The sequence below is a fragment of the Emys orbicularis genome, chromosome 6, assembly GCF_028017835.1.
Source record: "Emys orbicularis isolate rEmyOrb1 chromosome 6, rEmyOrb1.hap1, whole genome shotgun sequence".
NCBI classification, from domain to species: domain Eukaryota; kingdom Metazoa; phylum Chordata; order Testudines; family Emydidae; genus Emys; species Emys orbicularis.
The window spans coordinates 119,745,456-119,771,486 of record NC_088688.1 but is presented as its reverse complement, the minus strand read 5'-3'; the positions used below and the strand labels follow the sequence as shown (position 1 = coordinate 119,771,486).

Below are 26,031 nucleotides of genomic sequence, written 5' to 3'. Positions count from 1 at the left end.
TCAGTTGTGTTATGTCTAATTAAGCATCAACCCTTTAAGCTGTCTGCATGCAGAACCTCCACTGGAGCTGATGGAAGTTCCCTGTACCGAGGTCTGGACCCTTAGACTGTAAGCTCACTGGGCCAGGGACCTGTCTTCTTCTGGGTATATAAAGTGCTGCACATATTTATAATCTTTGGTTAATAATAAAAACAGTTCAAACTGGTGACAGGAGAACCTCAAAAGGTTCCAAGTTCTGGTTCGGCTCAGATAAACTCCAAAAGGTTTGGTTGCTAAATCAAAGCTTATCAAACCTCTTGGAATCTGCAAAAATCAAGCTGGAAATCTTATGAGAACTGGCTTTGTCATGGGAGTTCTGGCTTTTCTGCTTCATGTCCTAGATGGGAATGTCACAGGAACAACCTCTCTTGAGGTCCTGAAAGACAGAACAAGAAGAGGGTTCCAGTCCCAGAAAGCTTACAGTCTAAGTGAAATAGGCATTAGAGCCAGCCCCATAAAACAAGAGGAGAAAATCCAAACGGCGGCCTTTGCCAAATCTGGTGCAGTGAACAAACCATAGACTGTGAGTGGTGGTCTACGATCAATTTAGGCTTGAATAGAGACTGGGAATGGCTGAGCCATTACAAACATTGAATCTATCTCCCCATGTACGTATTCTCACACTTCTTATCAGACTGTCTGTACTGGGCTATCCTGATTATCACTTCAAAAGTTTTTTTTCCCTCTTACTTACTTGGCCTCTCAGAGTTGGTAAGACAACTCCCACCTTTTCATGCTCTCTGTATGTGTATAGATATCTCCTCAATATATGTTCCATTCTATGCATCCGATGAAGTGGGCTGTAGCCCACGAAAACTTATGCTCAAATAAATTTGTTAGTCTCTAAGGTGCCACAAGTACTCCTGTTCTTTTTATAAATACCTTGCAGAGGTAGAGGGCATGCTGCTTACATGCCTCAACGGACCTGCACCAAAAGATTTTTATCTGTACAGAGGCTCCTTATTTAACTTTACCTTCCATTTAATTAGATCATTAGAGTCAGACACAAACCTGATGTGAAAGACTGTTTGCCAGCACTTACCTCGTGCAGTCATGTCCAGTCCATGATGAGGGGCAATGGCACCGATTTGGTCGTATACATTTCCCACCATTTAAGCAGGGAGACTGGCACACAGCTGCATTCAAATACACACATGTATACATATGTACTCCAGTAGGATTAGAATAGTTTTCATCTGGGAGATTAAGTTTTGAAAATCCATTTAGCCCTGTATGTATCATTCTGTTAGTCACAGAATGAGCCCAGTAAACCCCACCCAGCCGTACTGAACCCAATAACTTGGTTTAGACAAAAGTACTACAGCTCTCAGGAGACTAAACTCTTGTGTGCCACAGGCAGAGAACAGGAGGGACCAAGGTGTTCTCAAAACCCCAACCCTGAAAATGTGTTTGGATATGACCATTTGCTCTGGAAAGAATAAGCTCAGAAGTGGATCTTTGTTAAGTGTGAATCAACCCTCTTTGCTATTTTTGCTAGCTGCTGTGATATGCATAGCAGCAGGAAACATTCAATGAAATATTTTATGTTGACTTTAAAACATGCGTTACTGCTCCAAGCTCAGGCAAGCAAAGTGGAATGCAAATATAAGCAGTAGGAGGAGTTAACGTAGCACATCAAAGAGATCAATAGGAAAGAAGGCCTCATTTTCAGAGATGAAACATGGATGTTTGCTTGGAAGGAGAGACACAAACAATACCCAGAACTGCATGCAGAAAAGCAGAGACTCAACATGGTCGCAAGGGGGGAAATATACCAGATGAAAAGGAGAACGTGATGACAAAAGAGCCACTTAAAAACTAACTTCTGAGGAGGAGTAATTCTTGATAAAGTAACAGCTGAACATGGAAACAGAGGAGAAGCAGAGAATGACGACAGCTTCCTGACAGAAACTTCACAGCCATGAGGAGTGCGTAAGTGAACTACACAGAGCACTTCAAGTAGTGAAGAAACACCAAGCCCATTTGGTAGTGTCGGGACAGCATGAAGCAGCTGCAGTTACTCTGCTGTGTCAGCCAAATGGACATCAGGCAAACAGAGAGAAAAAGACAAAGCCCCAAGTCTTCCTGTCAACCCTGAGTCCATGAGACGAAGTGCAATATGATTACTAGGATAGACTAGAAGACACATTTAATGAGCTTCATAATGGAAGATGTTATAGCACAGGACAGTTGAAAAATGTAAAGTCGCTTAAGCAGATGATACAGTCTTGGTGAGGAAAAGCAAAACATAGTGAGTAAGACAGCCGCTGTTGACAATACTTAGGCACCGAGAATGCACCACTATCCAGAAACTGATTAAAAAATGGAGCCACAGAAGACAGAAAGGGGAGCGCTTGGCAGGAATCGGCAAAAGCAGCTGGTGTTACACTACCCCAATCCATTTAAAGGGAGGGATGGGGGGCAATACAGCACCAAAATTATGTCAGGTGGTTACAGAAACGGACCATTCTCTGCACATTAAATATAATGAATTACGTCACGCTGAAAACTACTTTAGATTCTTTAAAAAAAATCCATGTAACTGTATTTAATTCTCTCTTTATCCATAGCACAGGTACAGTCAGGGCAGCAGTGGTACAAACCTCCCCACACCTGACCTCACGTCACCAATGCGCCTCAAAAAACTCCAACCTTCACAGACTGACTGAAAAGTGAGAGGCGAGTTCTGTATCTCCATAACTAATCTAATGTTGGCCTTTCTGCTGAAAATGCCAATGAGGATGCCAGTTTTGATGATGGATTTTGTGATGGGCAGACCTGTCCACTAGAAATAACATATGGGTTGCGGAACAACCATTAGGTGATAATAATTCTGGGCTATTTCCAATCTGGCATGGTTTCAAATGGCTTAAGAGAAATGCTGTGTATCCTGTCTCCAATCTCCTAGGTCATCCAGACATAACAGCAATAATTCCTATGGTGCTTTGTAAAATATCAGAGGGAACGTTACTGCATACTGTGGTACACAAATCTCTTCAGAAAATATTACATTTTTTTTACTTTTAGATTTGTTTAAAAATTTTTACTTTCGCATCTTGATTTTCAGAAGAATGCTTAGGCCTGCGGCATATCACATGGCATCTCCCTCATATTTGCTGACCTGCTATATTTATTAATTAATGGCAAAACTTGACTCTGACTTACACCAGCATAAATTAGAGTAATGCTACTGAAGTCAGTCCAATTAACTGGTGTAAAGTGCTATATGGGGGCAGAATCAGGCCCTATACTCCGTTAAACTGTGCCACACTTAAGATTCCATTTAAAAACAGTTTATAAAGAGTAAATTCATGATTAATGCATCTTTTATTAAAGGGCTAGCTGAGTGTTATCAAGCCCAACAGGTTACTTATAACCATCTAGAACACCTTTAGCTGATGATATTATAAACATCTATAACACATTCTGCTCATGTCTGCAATGTGTTCATGACAGCTCTCATTTATTAAGCTTGGATAAATCATTTGTAAATAGAACCTTAGTATAAAGTGTGATCAACGTGGCTATAGAAACAGGGCCTGATTCTTCTTTCACTTACACCATTGGGTAACTCCACTCAAGTCTGTAATTCTAATTTACACCAGTGGGAAGGGATCGTCAGACCCGCAATTCTTTAAAGTATTTCAAACGTAGCAGTGCAGCTCAGTTAGTCCAAGGCATAGATTCCCCCCTCCCCTCCCCCGATCTATTTGGAGGTTTAAAAATAGGGCCACTACTCTGTCCTTTGGATTGTCTAAACTAGATACTATGGCTGGGATTCTGGCTAGCCCTGCATGGGCACAAGCGAGGAGAGAAGGTGCAGGCAATGCTTCCCTCCTCTTGCACACGCGCACAGGACAGCCAGAATGACAGCGCAGGAGAGAGTGAGCAAGACCTGAGCTGCTGCACTCTAGAAGCACTCCAGAAGGCCAAGCTGGGGATATGGCCTGGTCCCAATACCATCCAAGCACCTCATTAGTGGCACGAGCTGAGGGGAGCTCATGCTACAGCATTTTAAGGAGTTCAGTCGTAGAGGCTTGTGCATATTGCTCCTCTTGGAAGGACTCTGCCCTAAGCACCTAGCACACTGTTTGCATAATGCATAATAATTCTGTCTGCCTCTCTCCTCTGCCTTCCGAAGACAGAATGCCTCTGGCAACTGGTGTGCGGGTGCTGGACCTCTGCAGAGCACCGCTCTCTAGCACAGCCAGAACACTGCTAAACATACCTTGACCTACATACAGAACATGTAGTTAACACGGCTTACACTGAGAGCTAGGGATGGATGCTCAAGTATTCCAAAGGAATAAACAAACAACGAGCAATAAGTATTGAAGGTCTGAGCTCTCTACTAATGTATTGTACACAAGGCGCAAATTGCATCACTTGAGTTTAGACTGTCTAACATACTAACACGTCCATCTCTTTCCCCCCTGCCTCTTCTCCATGCCGTCAGCAGTCACCCACAAGTGACTACTGAAAACTAAGTAACATGAGGGTCTTTAAAGGACAGGTTCAAATTCTGCTCATATTTATTTGTGCTAGGTACCGTTTTCCTCACAAATTAACACTGGACAGTGGGATAAATCAAAGTGACAAACACAAATGCAAAGGTTGGTGTTCACACAAATGTCTCAGAGAAAAGAGATGTGGAACACCTGCAGTCCCACTGAAGTCAGTGTGAACTGCGGATGCTGACCAACTCTTATGATCCGGCAATAATTCAGACGCATGCTTTCTGCTCAGTCCTTGGTCGGGTGATATGGTAATATTCCTTTCCTTGGAAATGGGCAGTGGGAATCCTCTCTTCTATCTGCAGGTCCTTAACAGAAAGCTCCCTTGATAATGGGAGCAGGCTGCTTTGCAGACTAATCAAGAACAACATTATTCTGAAAATGGCCTGCAGCAGTGGAGATCAAACCCTCCAGGAATATTAAGTAATTTTTTTTTTCTGAGCCAGTCAGTGGTTACCACAGAGCCCTGTGAAATGCCTCTATATTGCCTTGCTTGGTGCTGATAACAACAAACGCTGGAAAAGGAAACATAGGTGAGTAAAAGTAGTTTTACCCGTATGACAGCGCGATCCAGTCCACCCAGCTGGGCAATCACATTGGTAGGGGGCCACACAGCGACCTCCGTTCAGACAAGGCAGGATGCATATTGCTAAGAAAAAATAAAGGGAGAGGAAGGACAAAGAAGAAAAACATTAGCACCAGGGAAGGAGAGAGGGAAGTTGAGAAGAGTCGAACAAAACCTTTGTTCCACCAAAAGCTCAGCTCATCAATTGTTTTCTACCCACTATCAGGAGTGTTGCATGTGGTCTGTTCACAAGGAGAATAAAACTCATCCATAGGCAGCAAATCTGCATTTGGCCTAACAATGGGGAGTAAATAATTTCAGCTTCAAATACATCAGACCTATACTGGGCCTTTCTCATCCCGCCCCTGCTGCAGCTTGCATTTGTGCACTGGGCATGAGAGGCTGAACATAGAGTCAAAGAAATGTAGGACTGGAAGGGACCTCAGTAGGTCATCCCATCCAGTCCCCTGCGCTGAGGCAGGACTAAGTGTTATCTAGACCATCCCTGACAGGTGTTTGTCTAACCCAGGGGTGGGCAAACTTTTTGGCCCGAGGGCCACGTCTCGGTATGGAAATTGTATGGAGGGCCGGCTGGGGCAGGGGATTGGGGTGCATGGGGGGGTGAGGCTCCGGCTGCAGACTCTGGGGTGGGGCTGGGGATGAGGGGTTTGTGGTGCAGGAGGGTGCTCCAGGCTGGGATCCCGGCCAATGGGAGCTGCAGAGCCGGCGCTTGTGGTAGGGGCAGCGTGCAGAGTCCCCTGCCTGCCCCTGCTTCCGGGAGCCGCGCGGAGACCCCGCTCCCCGGCTGGAGCACCGGAGCAGGGAAAGCTCCTAACCCGGCTCCCCGGCGGGAACTTGAGGGCTGGATTAAAAGGTCTGATGGGCCGGATGCGTCCCGCGGGCCGTAGTTTGCCCACCCCTGGTCTAACCTGTTCTTAAAAACCTCCAATGATGGGGATTCCACAGCCTCCCTAGGCCATTTATTCCAGGGCTTAACTGCCCTTACTGTTAGGAAGTTTTCCCTAATGCCTAGGGTGACCAGATGTCCTGATTTTATAGGGACAGTCCTGATTTTGGGGTCTTTTTCTCACATAGGCACCTATTACCCCCCACCTCCTGTCCCGATTTTTGACACTTGCTGTCTGGTCAGCCTACTAATGCCTAAGCTAAATCTCCCTTGTTGTAATTTAAGCCCATCGCTTCTTGTTCTGTCCTCAGTGGATAAGCTGAACAATTTATCATGCTTCTCTTTATGTACCTTTCACATACTTGGAGACTGTTATGTACAAGGGGAAGTGAGGAGAAAATGAGAGTGAAGGAAGAAGAGAAAAGGAGAAGGAAAAAACCGGAAGTAACAGTGGATAGATGAGAACAACAGATAGAGAGTGCTTTATGGAAAAACCTTTTGGCGATCAAGAGACACTGTATCTGCACCTAGATACCACAGTGATAAGAAATAGACGATCGATCTATCATTGATCATCTATCCATTATCTTTTGATAGGTAGGTTGATAGAAAGATACTGTCTGATATTATATCTATATACATATATCTACCTCCATATGCAAGGGAAATTGTGGAAAATAATATGTACTTGTAACTACATACATATTAATAAAATATCCACAATACAAACTCCAAACCATAAAACAACAAAGTAACCTGAAACCCCCCATTTGGTTCAAGGGGAGTATGCTCTGACAGCTGTCTGCGTGGTTTAAATCTCAGTTTGCTTGCTAATATCACAAGAGCAATATGAATGTTAGCAGAAGCAATTCAGGATGATGACTTTTAGGCAAAACCTGTTTAAAATGTTTGTTGCGGTTGTCCAAATAAGACACAGCAGTGAGATGTATTTTGATGACAAATAGTCTGAATCCTTGGAGTGTGCATTAAAAACCGGACTGGATTCCCTGCACCACTACTGTAAGCAAGTCTGCCGCTGTTGTGCTAATTTTTCACTCACACCACCAAGCACTTACTCACATGAGTAATCCCATTACAATCCTCACGCGAGTGCTCACCAAGAGGGATAAAGACCATAATCAGGCCCCAAAATAAAGTCCTGCTCTGCAGACCCTGTGAGTAGGAGAGCTCTGCAAAATGTCCCTGACAATGGGAATTTCTGTGTCCTAACTGGGTGAAGATTGGAACTCAGCAAACGCTGGTCAGAGATTTTATGAAAAGAAAGATTTAAGGCACATTTTAAGAGGTTCACAGGCGATGCATGTTTATGGGCACTGGAGGGGAAAGCTGATGGCAGAAGGACACGAGGCAGCAAAAGATCTTGGATGGACGATGGGGATTAAAAGGACTAGTGATCCACAAAGAGATTAGCAGAAGATTGTGGAGAATGGACTACCATGCTTGCAAACCTTCACTAATGGAGATGCCACAAGAGAAGAAGAACTGGGTGAAACCCAGTGGGCTTGGCTGCTGTAAAGGCTTCTCAGTTGGTTCAGACGACAACCCCAGTGAAACTCTGTGGTGGGCACTTAATCAGAACACATTGAAATGAATAGGTCAAATTCAGTTATTCTTCAGCTTCGGTGGCATTCTCAACTGGGTTTCTTTCATCCCTGAAGAGGGAGCCACGTGCCCTATCTGGGGACTGAGAAGTCTGATCCCATGTCCTTTACTGCACAGCAGAGGCAAAGCCAAAAATAGGCACGAGAAGGAATGGGACTTCCATGCTGCCATTGGATTACTCTTTTGTTTATACTGTTAAATTAGGGTCCCTCCACATTTCTCAGGGCAGCAGAGCTAGTCTCAGGAGGCAGAGCCAGTCATGCTATAAGCTTCCCCACCCCCCCCAGCCCCGCCCCTTGAATCAAATGCACCATGAAATATTAGGTGACTGAATCCTGTCAGAGTTTTGTAACCTCAGCTGAAGCCTGACCGTGAGAGGTTGTTCAGCACTGGCATCTGCTGCTGAAGCGGAGGGGAGGTGCAGGTACTCAGCACCAATCAAGATTAGGTCCTTATGTATTAATTATTGACTCTCTTTATATGGGAAACAATGCCACAAAATGAAGTAGGATGGTTTAAAACCCATTGTATGTGACTCTCCATTCAGTTACCGTTTTTGCATAAACAAGAGAGAGAGCGCATGTATGTGTGGGAACTCTAATGTAACTAGTCAGCTGTCCGTTCCTTTGTGTATACAGGGAGACTGGCTATGAATTGGGATGGCAGATCAAAATGACCAGGAGCCTCACATTAGTCTTCCAAAGCTGAGGACTAGGCTAAGCGTTGTTGTTACCAGGAAGGTAAGGAAATCAGTTATGATGTTTCATCGATTTTGCAAGGTGCTGGGCACACTCACCTCACCCTGAACCTCTGGAGTAGGGGAAGTGTGTGTGTGAAGGAAGGGGGACAGAGATTGCAAAAGAGAGACTATGTAAAGGCACTATTCAGCTGGAGTTTGTAACACCGAAGGCCAAACCATTTGTTTGCCAAATTTCTTCTCCTCACTTCCATGGAGCCAATTCGGTGTGGCACAGCCCAGGCCCAGACTTAGCAGCAGCAGCTGCAGGAAGTAAGTGGATTTAATAGATTGTTTTTAAACATGATGTACAGGCCACGACAAACAATATTAATACTTTAATCAAATTCAGCTTTGTTAACTGTAAAGGGATCTGCCATTCTTTTCCATGGGTCTCTACTTACATGCAACACTCCTAAGTACAGTGACAATAATAACTAGAGATGGTCCCAAGCAGCATGACTCAGATTGGGATTTCAAAACCCTGATGTCTGAGGACATTTTCCCTGGTTCAGGTTCATCTCTGAGTACTAACTATAGAAGGAAATATTTGCCTTTCTATCTATCCAGATATCTCTATATTCATGGGCTCCAGAAGTGCAGTATTACCCACATTAATGTGTTTATCCTCACAACACCCCTGTGAGGTCGAGCTGTGCTATTATCCCCATTTTACAGATGGGGTACTGGGGCACAGAGAGACTAAGGCCCAGATTCACAAAGGTATTAGGCTTCCAACTTCTACTGATTTTAATGGAAGTTAGGAGCCTAAATACTTTTGTGGATGTGGGCCTAAACGACTTTCCCAAGGTCACACAGGGCGTGTGTGGCAGATCCCAGATTCGAACCCAGCCCCAGTCCAGCCCCTTACTCACAAAATGATCCTTTGTACCTAGAGGGGAAATCCAGCACCAGCTCCCATAGGCACAGGGCATGGCAGGCTGCAGAAAGTCAGGAGGGGCTGTGGGTGGCGAAGGTGCCAGAGGGACATCACTGTATTACCTGACCACTAACATCTAGCTATGCAAACTACTCGATACATTTTGTAAGTATAATAGTAAATAAAGATGTGCGCACAACCCATAGCATAAATCTCAGTCTTTTACTGCTGTAACTCTAGCTCTTCCCACAACACACCCACTACTCCTGGGGTTTACTGCTATCCCATACTGAGTCATGTATAAATGAGCCTGTAAACCTCCTGGGGCAGTGGCCTGTCTCTTTTATGTGTCTGTATAGCACCATGCACTCTCTATGACCCTGTATAAATAATAATTATGGGCAATGTCCTAAAATCCCTATGTAGCTTTTATTCAATATTGTATTTGGGCAAAACTCTCATAGAGTCGCTAGGAATTATGCCTCATTGAGGGCTGAGTAACACAGGCACCAAATCCGTTGGTGCTCTGTGGCTGGAGCACCCACAGGGTGGGTGCTGAGCCTCTCCCGCCTGCCGGTGGCCCTGCCGATCAGTGCCTCTCCCTCCCTCCCTGTGCCTCCCGCGATCAGCTGTTTTGTGGCATGCAAGAGGCTCTGGGGGAGGCGAAATGGGGTGGGAAGAGGTGGGGCAAGGTGGGGTGGGGATGGGGGAATGGGTGAGTGGGGGGTGGAGTGGGGGGCAGGGCCTGGGGCAGAGCCGGGGATCGGATTGGAAAGTCAGCGCCTGTGCTGAGTAATGTGGCCTTGTAAGAGTCTCCATGGCCATTCGATACTTAGTCTCTCTGCTGAGACTGCCGACAAACATGACAATTAATGGTGCGGTTCCCGGTTACATCTAATCACAAACAGGGATTTCAGCTATTTCCAACCAATACTAGAACCAAACCAGAGTTCAAGAGGTGAAAGCCTGTTCAGATGCCCCAAGCTGTTTAGTCTCCAGCATGATGTGCAATTAAATTCCTAGGAACCAAAAAGTGTTTTTCTTAAAACAGGTCCAACTTTTAAGTCCTAAGCCAAACTTTTCCTCACAGGATGTGGACAAAACTGAGTGCATTACAGATTTTTAACTACTTCACCTCTGCCAGGCACAGCTTCTATGACTGACTGACTAAGGGAGACACTTGTCCATCTTTCTGATAGAAGGGAATGTGCCACACTGCACTTGCTAGGTAAGGGAGAGATTGGGGAATAACAACATTTGTGAGAATGAAGGCATGGAAAATCCCATTTGTTTGCTAGCCTAGGCAGTGTGGCCAGGATATCCTGTTCAAGAGGAGTTGAACAAAGAGAGGAGACGTGATTGACTTCTTTCATTCAGCCAGTGCCAGCTTTCCATTGCCTACCGCAGACATAAATAAAGGAGGCATAGCTCCACTGCCTTGTGTAGTCATTTACACCTAATTAAAATCAGAGCAAACTGGGTTTTTGCTGCAACCAAATCAGAATGGCAGAATTTTAAACCTATTTTTCACAGGTGTATATGACTACACCAGCTGCAAGATACTGAAGAATTAGGTCCAAAATTTCCTCCAACGACAAGATGAACTTTCATGACCTAGGGGCTGATCTGGACAGGTGCTGGGCCCTCACAACTTCAAAGAAGTCAGTTAGAGTTGTGGTTGCTAAGTAACTGTCAGTATATTAGGGCTTGTTTGCATGCAGACTTGCGCTGGTTTAATGTCAGGAGTGATTTTAAACCAATGTAGTTAAACTGGTGCAAAAGGTTATGTGGACATACTTATTTTGGTTTGGACCAGGCATATTTCCTTTTACTAGGAAGGTTTAAATTAAACTGAAATAAGACCTTCTGGAACCAGAACCAGAGACTGTGCACATAGGGCTTTACATTGGTTCAACTAAACCAGTGCACATTTGTGTGTAGATCTGTCCTCCGGATCTACATTAGCACTATGCTGTTTTCTGTTTGGAACACTTTTATTCCACACGACCTAGCAAGATCATTTGGCTATTAGGAAGCACTATTTCACAGTGGTGAAGCATTGGAATGGGTTACCTAGGGAGATGGTGGAATCTCCATTCTTAGAGGTTTTTAAGGCCCAGCTTGACAAAGCCCTGGCTGGGATGATTTAGTTGGTGTTGGTCCTGCTTTGAGCAGGGGGTTGGACTAGATGACCTCCTGAGGTCTCTTCCAACCCTAATCTTCTATGATTCTATGTCCTCTGTTGCAGTCCATATCTAATTTGCTAAACAGAATAGGTTATGGCCTTTGCCATTTTGAAACTTTAAGTCAATAATTGTCCCAGCACATCCATTGTGACATCCTGTAAATCCACATCTCTTATCTACTGCATATCTTCAAGCTATATTGTGAGATGATGTACATACGCTCTTCACAGAGACGGCCCATCCAGCCTTCTGGACAGGAGCATGCGTTTGGTCGCTCACAGACTCCGCCGTTCTGACACGGGAATCGACAAATGGCTGGAAAATAATAACACAATCCAGTCAAGACATGGGTCAGTTAATATTCAGAAAGTGTTCTGCCCAGAGCTCTGCATCTTACCCAGTCCTTGTTATTAAGACAAATGAATTTAGCAAAACTCAAAGACAAGCTTTGCCTTGATTGCAGAGTATGTAGTGTGCTTGTGTGTGTTTAATACTGCCCTCTAATGGATGACTTGCTCATTAATTATTGTAAATTATTATATTTATACTGAGGTGTTCAACCAACCAGCCTTGCAAAATTTTACTTGCTCAATTGTCTGAGTCAAATATGATTTTTGAAAGGTGAATAAAATATTTTTTTCTACTGTCATTATCATGGTAAGAACGGGCAAGTAATTTTTTTGCCGAAGCTGGTAATTTTTTTGACAATTTTGCAAGATGTCTCTCACCTGAATTTTCCTTCTTGTTTCATAAAACAAAAACCAAATACTGTAGTTCCCCATCCCCTCACTCCTGTAAAAAAAATTAAGTCCAAGACATGGGGAAAGATAAAATCAAGTTTCCTTTCCTCAGTCTTGGCATAAAAACAAGGCAAAGCTGTCAGGTATAATCTACCTTCTGTCATTAAAATAAGAGAAAACAGAATAGCAGCATCAATGATTTATTGCATTAACACCACAAAAGACTGAAGAGTACTTTGTGATAATCTGTGGTAACACTGTACCATGTATCTGTTTATTTACAAACACCGCGGTTTGCAAAACTGTGTAACAAAGTAAATATAAGTCACTTAGACTGTAAGTTCTCCAGGGCAGAGACTGTTTTTATCATGTGTGTGAACAGTGCCTACCATAGTGGGGCCCCAATCTTAGATCAAGGCCTCTGGGTATTACTACAATACAAATAAAGAATCACAAGACATTTTAATTAGTGGCAATTATAAACACACAATGAATTGTAAATGTCTCTCTTATTTAACAGTTATTAGGGCAAGTGAAATGTAGGTTTAGGGTTGAGAGAGCCCCAGATCTGGTTCATTCGTAGTCTAAATATGATGAACCATTAAAATACTTATAAGTTGCATGTTTGAACCAATCCCAAACTACCACTGAAATAGCCAAGTTTAACTAGGTTTTGCTGCAAGTTTTACAGTTTCAATGTGAAACCATAGCTTGGATTCACAGGTGCTGGAACTAGGGGTGCTGCTGCACCTCCTGGCTTGAAATGGTTTCCATTTTATGCAGGGTTTACAGTTTGGTTCAATGGCTCTCAGCACCCCCACTACACAAATTGTTCCAGACCCCCGTTTGGATTCCCCTGAAACTGGGCCGAAGGTTGTAAAGCTTTTGAGTCAAAGCCTGAACTGCCTGTTGCGTTTCTGAAGAAACCTGAATCAGAGTTTTGCAAAGTCTGGGATCTCGTAATAAAAAGTTTCACACAGCTGTAGTTCTAAGAAAGTTAACAACACCACAGTGATTCACCACTATGTGTATATTATTGTGAAATAATAGGCAACCTCGTTTTTCTGAATACTAGTTAAGTTATAGTACTATTACGAGGAAGCTTAAACAAAAGCCATTTAAAAGCTGGGGCAAACATTTTTAAGGATTGTATCTTAAGTGTAAAGCTTCGAAACTGCCTGTGATCCACACTTCGCCTGAGTGATGTCCCAGGTGTATATCGTATGAGTAGGTAAATAAAATAGGCTGACATAAACAAGGCTGGCTTTATGCTACCAGGAGTCCCAAACTACCAGTAAGAGTTGGCTGTGAGATGTGTCCCCACTCTGCCACTGGAAAAGGAGATAAAGTTGGTCTGTGAAATACAGAGCTTGTTTGGTATGCATTGCCCCAGGTAAGCTCTGCAATTCAGGGCCACAAGTAGAGGGTTGCTTTTCTTGTTCCTGTGGCCAGCCCTGGTTGTGAAATTCTATATGAAGAATAAGACAGTATTATTCCTATGTGCACTTGTTATATATAGCTCCAGGGAATGAGAGACCGTGTGCCTATGGCCGTGGAGATCATTGAATAGTAGAGCAGGCAAGAGAAGAGAAAGGCAGTCTTGAGCTTCAGAGATGGGACTGGATGTTAGAAGACCTAACGTCCTCTCCTCTCACACTAGTGTAAATGAGGATTAACTCCATTGAAGTCAAAGGAGTTATACTGGTGTAAAGCTAATGTAAATAAGAGGAGAACTGGGCTTCTGGCTTCTCTTCTCAGCTCTGCCACAGACTTTCCATGTGACCTTGAGCAAGCCACTTACCCTCTGTATGCCTCAGATTTGACACCACGTAGTGTTTTTGTTAGCTGGCTGGGAACAAGCTGTTTGGCAGTAGCTCTGCACCCTGGGATGAGCCCAGTACAAAAGTCTTGTGCAGAGGGGGCCAAATTCACTGCACAGCTTTTAAAAAAGAAACACAACGTTTCTCCATGCTACAACTACGTATCCAGTCAGTGAAGCAGAATTAGTAAAATGATCTGTAACAATGCTATCTGGTGACTCCCAGTAATGTTATGATCTGTGAAACTGGGATAATGCATTGCAAAACCTGAGTTTTAGAAAGTGCACTGAAATCCTCTGATACAATAAGTATTACTACTATTGCTAGGGCTACCATTTTGTCACAGAAGTCACGGAATCTGTGACTACCAGAGACCTCTGTGACTTGAGCCCACCTGTGGTGGCTGAAAACTGCAGGGCCCCGAGCTACCAGCCACCACAGGCAGGGGAGGGAGTGCCCTGGGTGCCCCGGGAGCTCAGAGCCGCTGCAGGCAGCCATGGGCAGCAGGGTGTCCAGGAGCTCAGAGCTGCCACAGACAGTTGGGCGGGGCACCCGGGAGCTTGGAGCCGACACAGGCGGCTGGGGTGCCCGGGAGCTGCCGCGGGCGCCTGGGGTGTCCCACAACTCCAAGCCTGGCCCCCAGGGGTGGTGTGGGGACCCCCACAGCTCCCCATTTTGTCATGCATATTTTTAGCAAAAGTCATGGATAGGTCACGGGCTTCCGTGAATTTTTCTTTGTTGCCCGTGCCCTGTCCGTGAATTTTACTAAAAGTATGTGTGACAAAATCTTAGCCTTAACTATTGCTAATCAAAAGTGATATGTAAGTGCAAAATTTTATTAGGCTACAGAAAGTAAGAGATACTACAGTGACAAGCACGGTACAAGACCCAGAATAGAATGGAACAGACTACAACTATAGCTCTCAACTACCTTTTTGAAAGAAGTCCCTTGCTTTAGAGCCAAAGGAAGCTCTAAACCACACATTTTTGGTGTTCTCATTTTTTTTCTTGCAAATTAGTTACATGGGAAATGCTGGAGAGAAAAACAAAAGATACATATCACTGTTTTTTGCTCAGGAAATTCAGCCTATGTCCTTTAAAACGACGTGCAGTGCCCTACGGTTCTTCGTTTGGCTCTCATACTGGTTCTTTGTCCTACGTTTGGTGGTGGGCAGATCGTAAGCTCCATGGATACTGTCGCTGGTTTCCCAACTGGGAGCTTGAATATGATCTCACTCGCATTAGCTTATGCTGGTGTAACTCGACTGAGTTCAATGGAGTTACTCCAGATCTACACCAGTGTCACGGAGATCAGAATCAGGAGTGTGATCTTTAACTAGATACAGTTCAGACAAGCGCAGCTGTGCTCTCCCAATTACTACACAGTCTGTATTTTTTAATTATAATATTCACATTAATTACTTTGTTTAGATGGGTTAGACATTTCTTGCAGGCTTGGGACATTAATAACTAACCACTGGTGTCAAAAGCTACGTGATTCATTATGCTGGTTGTTTTCATGTTGCTTCTGATGTAGATCACAAAGCCTTAGATACTGTGTAGGCCTTTTGTTAGGAAAATATTCAGCCTTGTTTATAAAGCAGTTCTAAAAGATCACTTTCACATATATCAGGGAAACATAGGCCTTTTCTCTCATGAATATCTTTGGTCCTTTTTATTCTTGTTTTAGGGGAAGGAGGCAGGAAATTATTAACATACTGCATTAATATCTAGAGTTGCCAGGTCTGGGATAGCGCTTTGTGCATTAGTATATTAACCCCTTCATCTCCAAGGCCACCTCAAGCCACTGGTATTTGGAGAAGGGAGGGAAGGAAAGCTAAGAGGCTGGGGATTGCTAAATAGTGAGCAATAGAGATCCATGTTCTTCTGGAGCAGGACTTTTAGGCCTGGTCTACACTAGCCCCCAACTTCGAACTAAGGTACGCAACTTCAGCTACGTGAATAACGTAGCTGATGTCGACATACCTTAGTTCGAACTTACCGCGGTTCAGACGCGGTCCACACGCGGCAGGCAGGCTCCCCGTCGACTCCGCGGTACTTCTCTCGCCGAGCTGGAGTACCGCAGTCGACGGCGAGCGCTTCCGGGATCGATTTATCGCGTCCAGACCAGACGCGATAAATCGAACCCGGAACTTCGATTCCCAGCCGCCGAACTAGCGGCTGGGTGTAGACAAGGCCCTAGGCTTTAATTTTTTAAAATGTCGGAATGTATATGGTTTACATTATATTAGAACCATTAACATTTATAAATATAAGGCAAAAAGAAAGCAGAATCATGGAACTAACAAACTGCGTGTCCGCCGGAATTGTTTAATAGCTGTTTTTGTTATATTACATCCCTTTCCTCATCCTTTGGCTTTCAATGAGACTGAGGCCGTGTCTACGCCACACAGCCATGGTGGTGGAGCTGTGCCACTGTAGAACAGTAGGGTAGATGCTTTGTACATCCACGGAAGGGGTTTTTCCATTGTTGTTGTTAGTTCACCTCGCCGAGAGGCTGCAGCTAGGTCAACAGAAGACCTAGCTGCATCTACAGCAGGGATTAGATTGACCTAACTACATCGCACAGGGTGTGAAATTTTTCACATCCCCGAGTGATGACATAGCTAGATTGATTTAATTTTTCAGGGTAGACGAGGTCTCTGGCTCCTCAGGCCAATGCCACTTTTGAAAATGCACTGTAGACTTCTAAGGCGCTGAGGCCTTTTTGAAAATTTTACCCATAGTGCTTATGACTATGAATAGTCCCAGCAACTTCAGTGAGACTAATGATGGTAGTAAGTGCCATGAGACTCATCCAAAGCCTATTCAAGCCAATGCAAAGTGTCCTGCTGACTCGCAAGGGCCTCTGGATCAGGCTGCACATTTGGTAGTAGAATGCAGAATCAGGCCCTCGGGCTGTAAGCTCTTTTGTGGTAAGGACCTGCCTTATCCGACATCTCTAAAGCCTTAACGCACTTCAGGGCTGTGTTTAAATAGCAAATGTTAAAGAGGAATGAAGACTAACAACAACTTGCAGCGCTACACTATAATCAGGCTAGAACCCAAAGCTTTTATGACAGATCAGCAGTCAGATGTTAACACCACAAACTTACCCAAAACATCTTTGCTAGTCGATGTCTAACTAATTCCAGAAACCTCACACAGAGATTACTTCTACATCCTCACGTCCACAATGAGTGTTAAAGTGATAGTGGGAAAAATTCTCAAAAAAATTGAGAGTCTGTCTTTTAATAGGACTTGGGCTCCTAAGTCACGTAAAGCACCTTGGAAAAGTCACCCATCATCTTCACTTTGCTGCTGGGCCCTCCACTCTAGCAACTGTGATGGTGCTCCATTGCTATCACAAGGCAGCATTGTGATATACATGGAAGCCCAGGAGTGGCTTTTTAAATCTGTGAAGTGCTAAGAAGTCACAAAACTTTTAGATTTGGACTTTGTCAAAGTGCTCTATCTAGGGTGACCATGGCAAACCATTATTAGAGAGCAGGGCAACATGACTTTTCAAGGGCCTTTACTCATAAGATTCACCATCATTGACAATAGTTTTTGTATTATATTAGTGACTAGAAGTCACAGCAGAAGTTGAGGCCCCATTGCGTTAGGCATTGTACAGAATCCCTGCCCCAAAGTGCTTGCAGTCGAAACAGAAAAGGGTGGGGAGAAAGATTTTACAGATGGGGAATTGAGTTACGTAAGGTCTCATAGGAAGAGCTGGAACTGAAGTCACGTCTCTGGTGTCCCAAACCAGTACATTAGCAACAAAACCATTCTTCCCTCTGATGCAGGAGCGCTTGTGTAACCCACACACCTTCTGGGTGTGGTGTTCTGTCCCATCTAGTGGCACTGAAACCACTTAAAGAGAGAGAGATAAAATGAATCTGCTCTACAGCCAAAGCTAACAGCCAGTTGGCTTTTAGCTCATGCAGTAGAGGCTCATGCACTAAGCTCCAGAGGTTCAATCCTGCTCCCCGATGATCAGGGTCTGTTGGCATAGGCGGTGAGTTCCATATCCACGTTGTGCTCCGGCACCAGCAATATTCAGAGCCAGGAGCCCAGCTCCAGCAATACTTGGGGCCTGGTGTCCCCACCTGCAGCCCCCCACGCCTTCCCCGAGTGTCCCCTGGCCCCGACTTGCTGCCCCCGCCCTCCCCCCCGCCTTTCACGGGCCCCCTGGAGCAGTCCCTGTCTCTTCCGTGTGCTGCCTCCGGGCAGCAACTGCTGCCGCAGGGTCCTAGTGCCCCCCAACTCCACTGCCAGGGCAGACTGACTCTGAGACTGCCCTTCCCCCTCAGACCCTTCCCTTTTCCAATGTGACCCTCCAGCAGTACAGGGGGCCCCCCCACCCGCAGTCACCGCGCCTGCCCCATGCTGGGCAAGGAGGCAGCCCCATCCCTCACCCCCAGTGAGGCTACAGTCAGGGGCAACAGCAGGGGAGGAGGCGCACGCAGCGCCCCCCGGCACCCACCACGGGGGAGGCGAGGGAGATTCCTGGACCTGAGAGGGGCCCTAGGAGCACATGCAGTGACAGTGGGGGGGGGGGGGGGGTGAATGTGCTGCTGGGGGGGGGCAGGAAAGGGGGGCTCCTCCCCCAGAGCTTGCTGCTGCCGGCAGGGAAAGGGCTGGGGGGAGTCCTCCTCTCTGGTCCCTGTCCCGGAGCAGCCTGCCTGCACCGCAAACTCATCCCCAGCCCTGCCCCACCCCAGAGCCCACACCCCCAGTCAGAGCTTTCACCCCCCCACCGCATCCTCAACCCTCTGCCCAAGCCCTGAGCCCCTCCAGCACCCCAAACACCTTATCCCCAGTCCCAGCCACAGCCCTCATCCCCCCCACACCCTGACCATCTGCCCAAGCCCTGAGCCCCTCCAGCACCCCAAACACCTTATCCCCAGTCCCAGTCAGAGCCCTCACCCCCCACACTCCTACTCTCGCCCTGAGCCCCTCCCACTCCCCAAACCCCCCATTGCCAGCCTCAGACAGAGCCCTCACCCCCTACACCTCTACTCTCACCCTGAGCCCCTCCCACACTCCAAACACTTATCCCCAGTCCCAGCCCGAGCCCTCATCCCCCCCCACACCCCAACCCTCTGCCCCAGCCCTGAGCCCCTCCAGCACCCCAAACACCTCATCCCCCAGTCCCAGCCAGAGCCCTCATCCCCCCACACCCCAACCCTCTGCCCGAGCCCTGAGCCCCTCCCACACCCCAAACACCTCATCCCCAGTCCCAGCCAGAGCCCTCATCCCCCCACACCCCAACCCTCTGCCCCAGCCCTGAGCCCCTCCCACACCCCAAACACCTCATCCCCAGTCCCAGCCAGAGCCCTCATCCCCCACACCCCAAACACCTCATCCCCAGTCCCAGCCAGAGCCCTCATCCCCCACACCCCAAACACCTCATCCCCAGTCCCAGCCAAAGCCCTCACCCCCCACACTCCTACTCTTGCCCTGAGCCCCTCCCACTCCCCAAACCCCCCATTGCCAGCCTCAGACAGAGCCCTCACCCCCTACACCTCTACTCTTGCCCTGAGCCCCTCCCACACTCCTAACCGCTCATCTGCAGCCACACCCCACAGCCCTCACCCCTGCACCCCATCCCTCTGCACCCCTCCCATCCCCAAACTCCCTCCCAGAGCCTTGGGCAGGTGGGAGGCGGAGTTTGGGGGGACGAAGTTTGGGCAGGTTCTGGGCACCACCAAAATTTCTACAAACATGCCACCCCTGTCTGTTGGCGTTACAAGTGGGGGCTTGTCTGGGATTTCAACTGGGAAGTCTCCAAAGCTCAGGACGCACTTCCTCAGCTAAGGGAAGTATGTAACTCCTATAGCTCCGTGGTTTGAGCATTGGCCTGGCTAAACTCAGGGTTGTGAGTTCAATCCTTGAGGGGGCCATTTAGGGATCTGGGGCAAAAATCTGTCAGGGACAGTACTTGGTCCTGCTGTGAAGGCAGGGGACTGGACTCAATGACCTTTCAAGGTCCCTTCCAGTCCTATTCTTCTATGATTCTATACCGCTACGTCATAGTGTAGTAGTTTATCAGCGGCGGCAGCAAGCCGCGGGGGGCGCCCTGCCGGTCCCTGCAAGGGCGGCAGTCAGGTAGCCTTCGGCAGCGTGCCTGCAGGAGGTCCACGGATTCGGCGGCAATTCGGCAGCGGGTACGTGGACCTCCCGAAGGCAGCCTGCCTGCTGTGCTTGGGGTGGCAAAAAAGCTAAAGCTGCCCCTGTAGTTTATATATACTTAGTGCTAGACATAAATACATACCCACACAAGCACAGTGATTGCCAATAAAGTATCAACATTTGCTAATAGCCACAATGCAGTTATTTCCTATTCTAAATAAAGGGAAGAACCGTGCCATCTCACGTACCACTTTGTAATAATTTCTGGTAAAAGCTAGCTTTTTAATGGTGACATACTTCTTAATGTATGTATGTTTTTATTGTATACACATATATATCTAACACACACACACACACACTTACTGACAAGAATTCCCACTGATAGCTCTGTGACCCTGAATGGACTGTCCGGTCTTTATCTTCAAGATCACTTCTCCACCATTTAGGGACAGGTTTAAAAATAGAGAGGGAGCAAGAAACAGACACACACAGACTCTAGGTCTATATGCAAAATATGTGAGTTTGTGCACCCATGTATGTACGATTAATCACTGCAACTGTTGTGCAAATGGGTGCATAGGTGTTTAAATACTAACTTTCATATGTGCTACGATTAGGGTATATTTGCATGCAAATGCAGCTATGCAAATACATGCCCATTTGTCAATCAAATCTTGGGGATTTTTCTAAAATCCCCATCTAGTCCTTACAGTTCTGTACTTAAACTGGCCATCACAGATGCTGTGATGCTTCCTCCGTGCTCAATGTGCATTATTTCAGTACAGCTGTATCAGTTTATCTCTGCACATCTTACTGCAGACAGTTGTTTTCAGCAACACGCAGAAGCTAAACAACAATGATGGAATAAGCACCAGTTGTATCAGCCACCTTCCTTTCCTGCAGTGCTCTGCCTTAACAGTAAAAAGCTAAATTTCTTTAAGTATCCGAATGTAACAGGCTGGTAGTATTTGTTTAGCACGTGTTGTTCTGCCTGGGAAACGATTAAGTGTATTCTGTAGATTCATAGTGGTAGGAAACTTGTTCCCCCTGCTGATTATAACTGATGTGTGAATGGTTTCAGAGTAGCAGCCGTGTTAGTCTGTATCCGCAAAAAGAACAGGAGTACTTGTGGCACCTTAGAGAGAGGGGATCTAGGGCAGGAGTTCTCACAACACATTTTTTGGTGGTCTCAGAGTGCGGCTACCAACTCTTGCTGGTGGCCGCGCTGACAATTTTTCCTAAAATACGTAATTAATTTTAGGAAAAACAAATGAATAGGCACATATACATGTCCAAATCATTGTAATTTATTTATGTAGGATTTTTTCAGACTCAGTAATAAAAATAATGTTCAGTGGTCTCTATTTTTTAGTGGAACTAAACAGAACAGAAACATAAATAAGGTGCTTTGCATGTTCTTGTCTTTTTGTTGTTGTTTCTTTTGCTTTTTTTGGTTGCTTTTAAAAAAAAAAACTTGCTAGCTAGTAAGTCTGCTGCTGTGAAAAGTGATATTTGTATGTTTGTTAATATCACTTTTCACAGCAGACTTACTTACTCAGCCCTGGCAAGCCCTGGGACAAATTAAGCCCTGGATGGGGAGGGAGGCAGTGGGGCCCAGAGAGGATGGTGGGGGTGATGAGCCTGGGGCCAGAGCCTGAAACCAGAGCCTGCTACCGCGGGGATGGAATCTGAAGCCACAAAAGCCTGCTGCTCCAGCCCCCGGGAAAGTGTGGAATTCACCAGCTGCCTACACCTCCAGCATTTGTATCTCCGGAGGGGCCACTGCTTCCCCCCCCATCACAGCTCAGGAGGCTGTGGCCGCAAGAAAAGCCCCTGGTGGCCGCATTTGAGAAACGCTGATCTAGGGTATGAGCTGTGCAGTCCTTGAAAGAGGAACCCCAGAAGCAGCCAAGGTTAGGGAGAAGGTTTAAGTTAGTCTATTTATTTGTTTGTTTGGGTGTTTGTTTATTTTAAAGCAGAAAGGGCGTGAGTTTGTACTTTACGCGCAACGGGTTAAATTGTGGCTACAGTGAAGTCGTATGGGAATTTCTCCTTGTGTGTTTGTACAGCAGGTTAGGAAAAGCACCAGCACACAGTTAAAAAAACGACTCTTACCTTTGCAGGCAGGCGGTTTTGTCCAGGTTCCATTTTCTAAACACACAGTTCTCAGGGACCCCTCCAGCATGAACCCGCTGTAGCACGAGTAGGTGATCATGTCTCCATACTGATAAAAGGTACCACGGGCCAAGGCGTTTTCAATGTGAGCAGGGGGCCCACAAGAAATCTCTAAAGAAAAATAAGAAGAAGCCACAATGGGCTGACGAGCTGCAGCATCTGGGAACTCGTTGACAATACGGTACATAATGTCCCTGTCTGGTTAGGGTGCGAGCCTGCAGGATGCTGAGCGCTGCCAAGAGGAGTGTGGGGAGGAAAGCTCTGCAGAGAGAGGCTTCTGCGTGGTGCAGAGAAATGCACACGGTGTCTAGCAATGAAAAGAGACCTCTGCACTAGCACCAAACTTAGCCCTGGTGAGAAGGGGGAAACTGGGCATGGTGGGGAACAGAGAAAGGGGGCGACCAGGAGATAGGGCTTCATTGTAGCAGACACAACATTGTGCAGAGCAAATCAAACAGCGAATGTGTATAATGTGCCTGGCAGCCATTTTGAAGACATTCCCCCCACTCCCCTCCAACTGCCAGCCAGGGGCAATGGCTTATGTACTGGTGCTTAAAAGTTGTAAGTAGAAGAGAGTGACATTAGGCCTTCTTGTTAGGGCTGCCCACCAACAGAGAAATATGCCGGAGGGGTATAAGATCACGGGGCATCTCCCAGCCAGCTTCTCACAACGTCTGCCGTGAATTCAGTTTGTACACTTACTTTCACATTTAGCTCTCGCTGGTGTCCAAGTCTCGTCAGGGTTACAGGTCATTGCAGCTTGCCCTTTAAGTTCATAGCCCTCCCTGCACTTGATCGATACTTTCTGGCCGACATAAAATTCTGTCTCAGACAGGCGAGCATTCTCTGGGATTATGAAAGGCACAGGACAAGGATTTGCTGTTCAAGTGTGGGGGGGAGGGGAGAAAAAATATTTGTAAAGCATGTCTGCAAACTCTCTCCCTCTTTTCATCATCAAATTGCAAAGCCAGCAGAATGAATGAATGGATTGATTGCTCCCCAGTTTCACCTTTAAACAGGTGTAAAGTTGTGAGGCTTGAGGTCACGAAATAAAGATAACAGGCCTGATTCTCATTTACGCTAATGTTACTTTACACCACGTTCGGCTGAAACCAATGGCAAAACTCCCCTTGACTTCAGTGGGCTCAGGATTTCACCCTGGCAGTAGAAGCAGGCATTGAAGAGGATGTCAATGTAATTTACATTGCTTTAAGATCCCCCTGCACTGCTAGCGCAAAGTAAAGAGGTTTTCGTGTAAACGAGAAGCAGACCCTTTGGGTTCAGTTGGATTTACAGCGGCTGAGTGGCACCGGAACAGTGTAGAGAAGCGGCAGAGTGCCAGGAAATCTGTCCCTAAGGGTTCACACAGTGAAGAGTATTAATATTCAACAGAGTTTACAGGTCACCTATTGTTCCTGCACACTGTAATTTTGGGCTAAACCTTCCTGGCCTTCCTCATGGGAGCATTTCCATTGCTTTCAATAGGACGAGTCGCATGACAAATGTGACAAGGATTCAGTACAACAGCAGAGGGGATGCTGCTTCTATGAAGCTAAAGACACATTGGTCTCTTGTTTAAAAAAATGAGATGATCCAGCTAGTGCAACGCAAGACAGATCTAAGACCAGTTACAGCCAAATAAGGTTACATGGGGGGCAGAGGGACAGATTTCAATCCATTTAAAGCCCTTTTCCAAATAAAGTCACCTGCTGCGGAACAGTTTACTCTCTCAATTTCACAAACATCTGTAGGCAGATGTTATATTTAATGTGCCTCAGGACTATTCAGTTCTCCACCATGCACACAGGTGTCCCCCAACACCACAGAATAGCGGAAGATTAAATTTCGCTATGTAAGGAAAGTTTCACTTAAGTTACAGAACTTCACTAAGTGAGGAAAAACTGGGATATGCAAATATATTTGATTTTGAACTTGACCAATTCTGCTCAGTCACACCAGTATAAAGCTGGGTTAGCTCTATCGAAGCCAATGGATTTACTCTCAATTAACAGTGGTTTAAACAAAGAGCAGAATTTGTCCTTTAATGCTTAGAAATCTTCCTTAAAGAGCAAACACTCACGTTTGCACAGCGGGATTGGGTGACTCCAGCTTCCAGTTCCCGTGCACTCTGCTATGGGCTCCCCTTCCAAGCTGTATCCTCTGTCACAGTAATATGCTGCTCTGCTGCCAACTGTATTATTCTCATACAGTGCCTTCCCATTCGCCAAGGAAACCAGAGCTTCGCATCTGGTCTCTGCAAGGAAGTAAATTCATTCATTTAAACTATATTAGGCCCCCACTGTATTCTTTGATATAGTGATGCAGTGTTTATAATAGCAACCGGAGAACAATAAAACATAATACGTGTTAACAGAAAAATCAGTAGTGCCGGAAAGAAAATATAGTTGGGTTGGTGCTCTACTGATGGAGAAAGGGCAAATATCGAGGCATGTTTTTAACAAGATCACAGAGAGTTTAACAAGGTTGGCCATGAGGCTTCGGATACCGGTTAGTTGAAGGGGATTGAGCTTCAGTGGTTCCTTTCTTTCCACGTAGAGAGATCCCAGAGAGTAATGTTCTGCCTCTGCAGCAGGTGGTACTCGCCACCATCAGACCGGATACTGGACTAGAGGTATCACTGGTCTGATGGGGTGTGACAATTCCTGTATTCCAAATTGCACAAAGCCAGAAGGAGAAGCAGTCAGATGATCTGGGCTGTACTGCCATCACTACTCAAATGACAGGCAGCCCTATGTTTCGTCTTCCAATTGATTCAGATGGTGCAGTTTCCCTGCTACCTGCGAGACTAGATGAGCTAGCGGCTTGGACAAGAGCAAGTTGATGGGACCTTAAACCACGTAAGACAGAGGTGATGTCAGCTGACAGGCAGGAGAGAGCATCTAGAGATGTGGATACAGTAATATCTATTCTGTTACTGAGGGGCCATGCCCACCCTTTGTCTTGCATTGTTCTTGCATTCTCAGATGGTGGGGGCAGAAACACCTCGTTCATCTGCATCTGGCTAGATGCCTGTGATCTTTTCTTTCTGATGTGGGTCATCCAGACCCCAGGCCAAATTATCACAATATGCTCCGCAACTCGCTACCCTTGAGATCTGTGTGATGGATGGTTGTTAATGCAGCATCTGAATATCTTTTCCACCTGCCAATGAGCTAAAGGTCCTACCTCCTGTGCCTCTAGATTACCTGCCTGCAGTGGGGCTGTGAAGTGATCTCTGGGCCCTGCCCCTTCACACGGAAGGGGGTCACTGGCATGCCCTGAAGGCTTACCCTCCAGGTGCTGCTGTTTCCCTGGCTCTGGGGAGAGCAGTCCCACACCTGTCTGAGTGGGACACCATCAGCCTTGGCAGCCAAGTGAAACTCGCAGTCCTGTTGGTGGCACTGACCCCTGGGGATTGTGCCGCTGGGTGTGGAAAGGCATCAAGGGGGTCAGTTAGCACAGCTGCCCTTGCTGCCTGGCTGCGCTGCTGACACCTCCCTCTCTCATCTCCTCTGCCCTGTGTACGCCAGGTGGCCTCTCTGTGCCGCTCTGCACCCACGTGAAGGGGTCAGATCCTCCCTAAATCTGTGTGAGAGGCTGGATGTAGAGAATTTCCACTTCACAGGCAGGGAGGGTGAATGAGGATGTCAGCAGCAAATAATGAGGCTAAAGGGGGTTGTAAATGAGGGGCGCTAGGGCCCAGTACAG

General features: G+C 46.3%; 1 protein-coding gene across 1 annotated transcript in view; it reads right to left on the bottom strand.

Moving 5' to 3' along the window:
• The window catches only part of SVEP1 (sushi, von Willebrand factor type A, EGF and pentraxin domain containing 1), a 169,305-nt gene that overhangs the window by 1,091 nt on the left and 142,183 nt on the right, over window positions 1-26,031 (bottom strand). Inside the window, exons 44-49 of the mRNA XM_065406573.1 lie at window positions 24,404-24,577; window positions 23,026-23,202; window positions 22,264-22,434; window positions 11,670-11,765; window positions 5,107-5,202; window positions 1,082-1,175 (exon numbers count right to left, since the gene is read on the bottom strand). Of these exons, the coding sequence (XP_065262645.1) occupies window positions 1,082-1,175; window positions 5,107-5,202; window positions 11,670-11,765; window positions 22,264-22,434; window positions 23,026-23,202; window positions 24,404-24,577 (808 nt within the window). The remainder of the gene's footprint in view (window positions 1-1,081; window positions 1,176-5,106; window positions 5,203-11,669; window positions 11,766-22,263; window positions 22,435-23,025; window positions 23,203-24,403; window positions 24,578-26,031) is intronic.